Raw genomic sequence first — 548 nt, forward strand, 5'->3', positions numbered from 1 at the left:
CCGCCGCTGCCGCCGCCCCCGCCCCGTGTCCCCCAGATGAGCTCCCGCGGCCGTGGTGCGGGCTGTGGCCGCTCATCAGCTCCGCATCAGAGACCACGGAGCTCACCGACACCCCGCCATGCAGGCTGCCAATGCCGTCCATTGTCATGTCCGTGTTCATGGCGTAAGCGTCCAGATCCTTGGCCAGGCATCTATAGGCGTTAGTGTAGGCAGTCTTCATTCATCTGTCCTCTCAGTCCATCAGGTCGAGCGGAATTATCTCTCCTTCTTCTCCTCCTTTCTCTCGCAGCTTCACCCCTGATGCGCCGGGATGGGTCAGTAGCCGTATTCCCCCTTTTCCTTCACTTCCTCGGTGGTTTCCCCGTCCTCCCAGGGCCTCTCCAGCTCCGTGTCTTTGTGTATTCTCCCCGGTATGTGCACATAAAAAAGTGTTGTTTTTTTATCTCGGTCGTACGGGCCTGTGCGGTGGCTCCCCCATATCCAGCCCTCTCCTCCTCCTGCGTTACTCTGCTCCTCAGACGGGAGCTGTCCACGGTCCCCTAGCAGAC

At 60.0% G+C, this 548-nt stretch overlaps 1 protein-coding gene across 1 annotated transcript in view; it reads right to left on the reverse strand.

Annotated features, from left to right (window-relative positions):
* LOC118332827 (one cut domain family member 2-like) overlaps window positions 1-220 on the reverse strand; it is a 1,659-nt gene extending 1,439 nt beyond the window's left edge. Inside the window, exon 1 of the mRNA XM_035668256.1 lies at window positions 1-220. This exon is cut by the window's left edge and continues 245 nt beyond it. Within this exon, the coding sequence (XP_035524149.1) occupies window positions 1-220 (220 nt within the window).
* Window positions 221-548: the final 328 nt, after the last annotated feature.

This window comes from Morone saxatilis, unplaced genomic scaffold (genome assembly GCF_004916995.1).
Source record: "Morone saxatilis isolate NCDOM2014 unplaced genomic scaffold, NCSU_SB_2.0 Contig21, whole genome shotgun sequence".
NCBI classification, from domain to species: Eukaryota; Metazoa; Chordata; class Actinopteri; family Moronidae; genus Morone; species Morone saxatilis.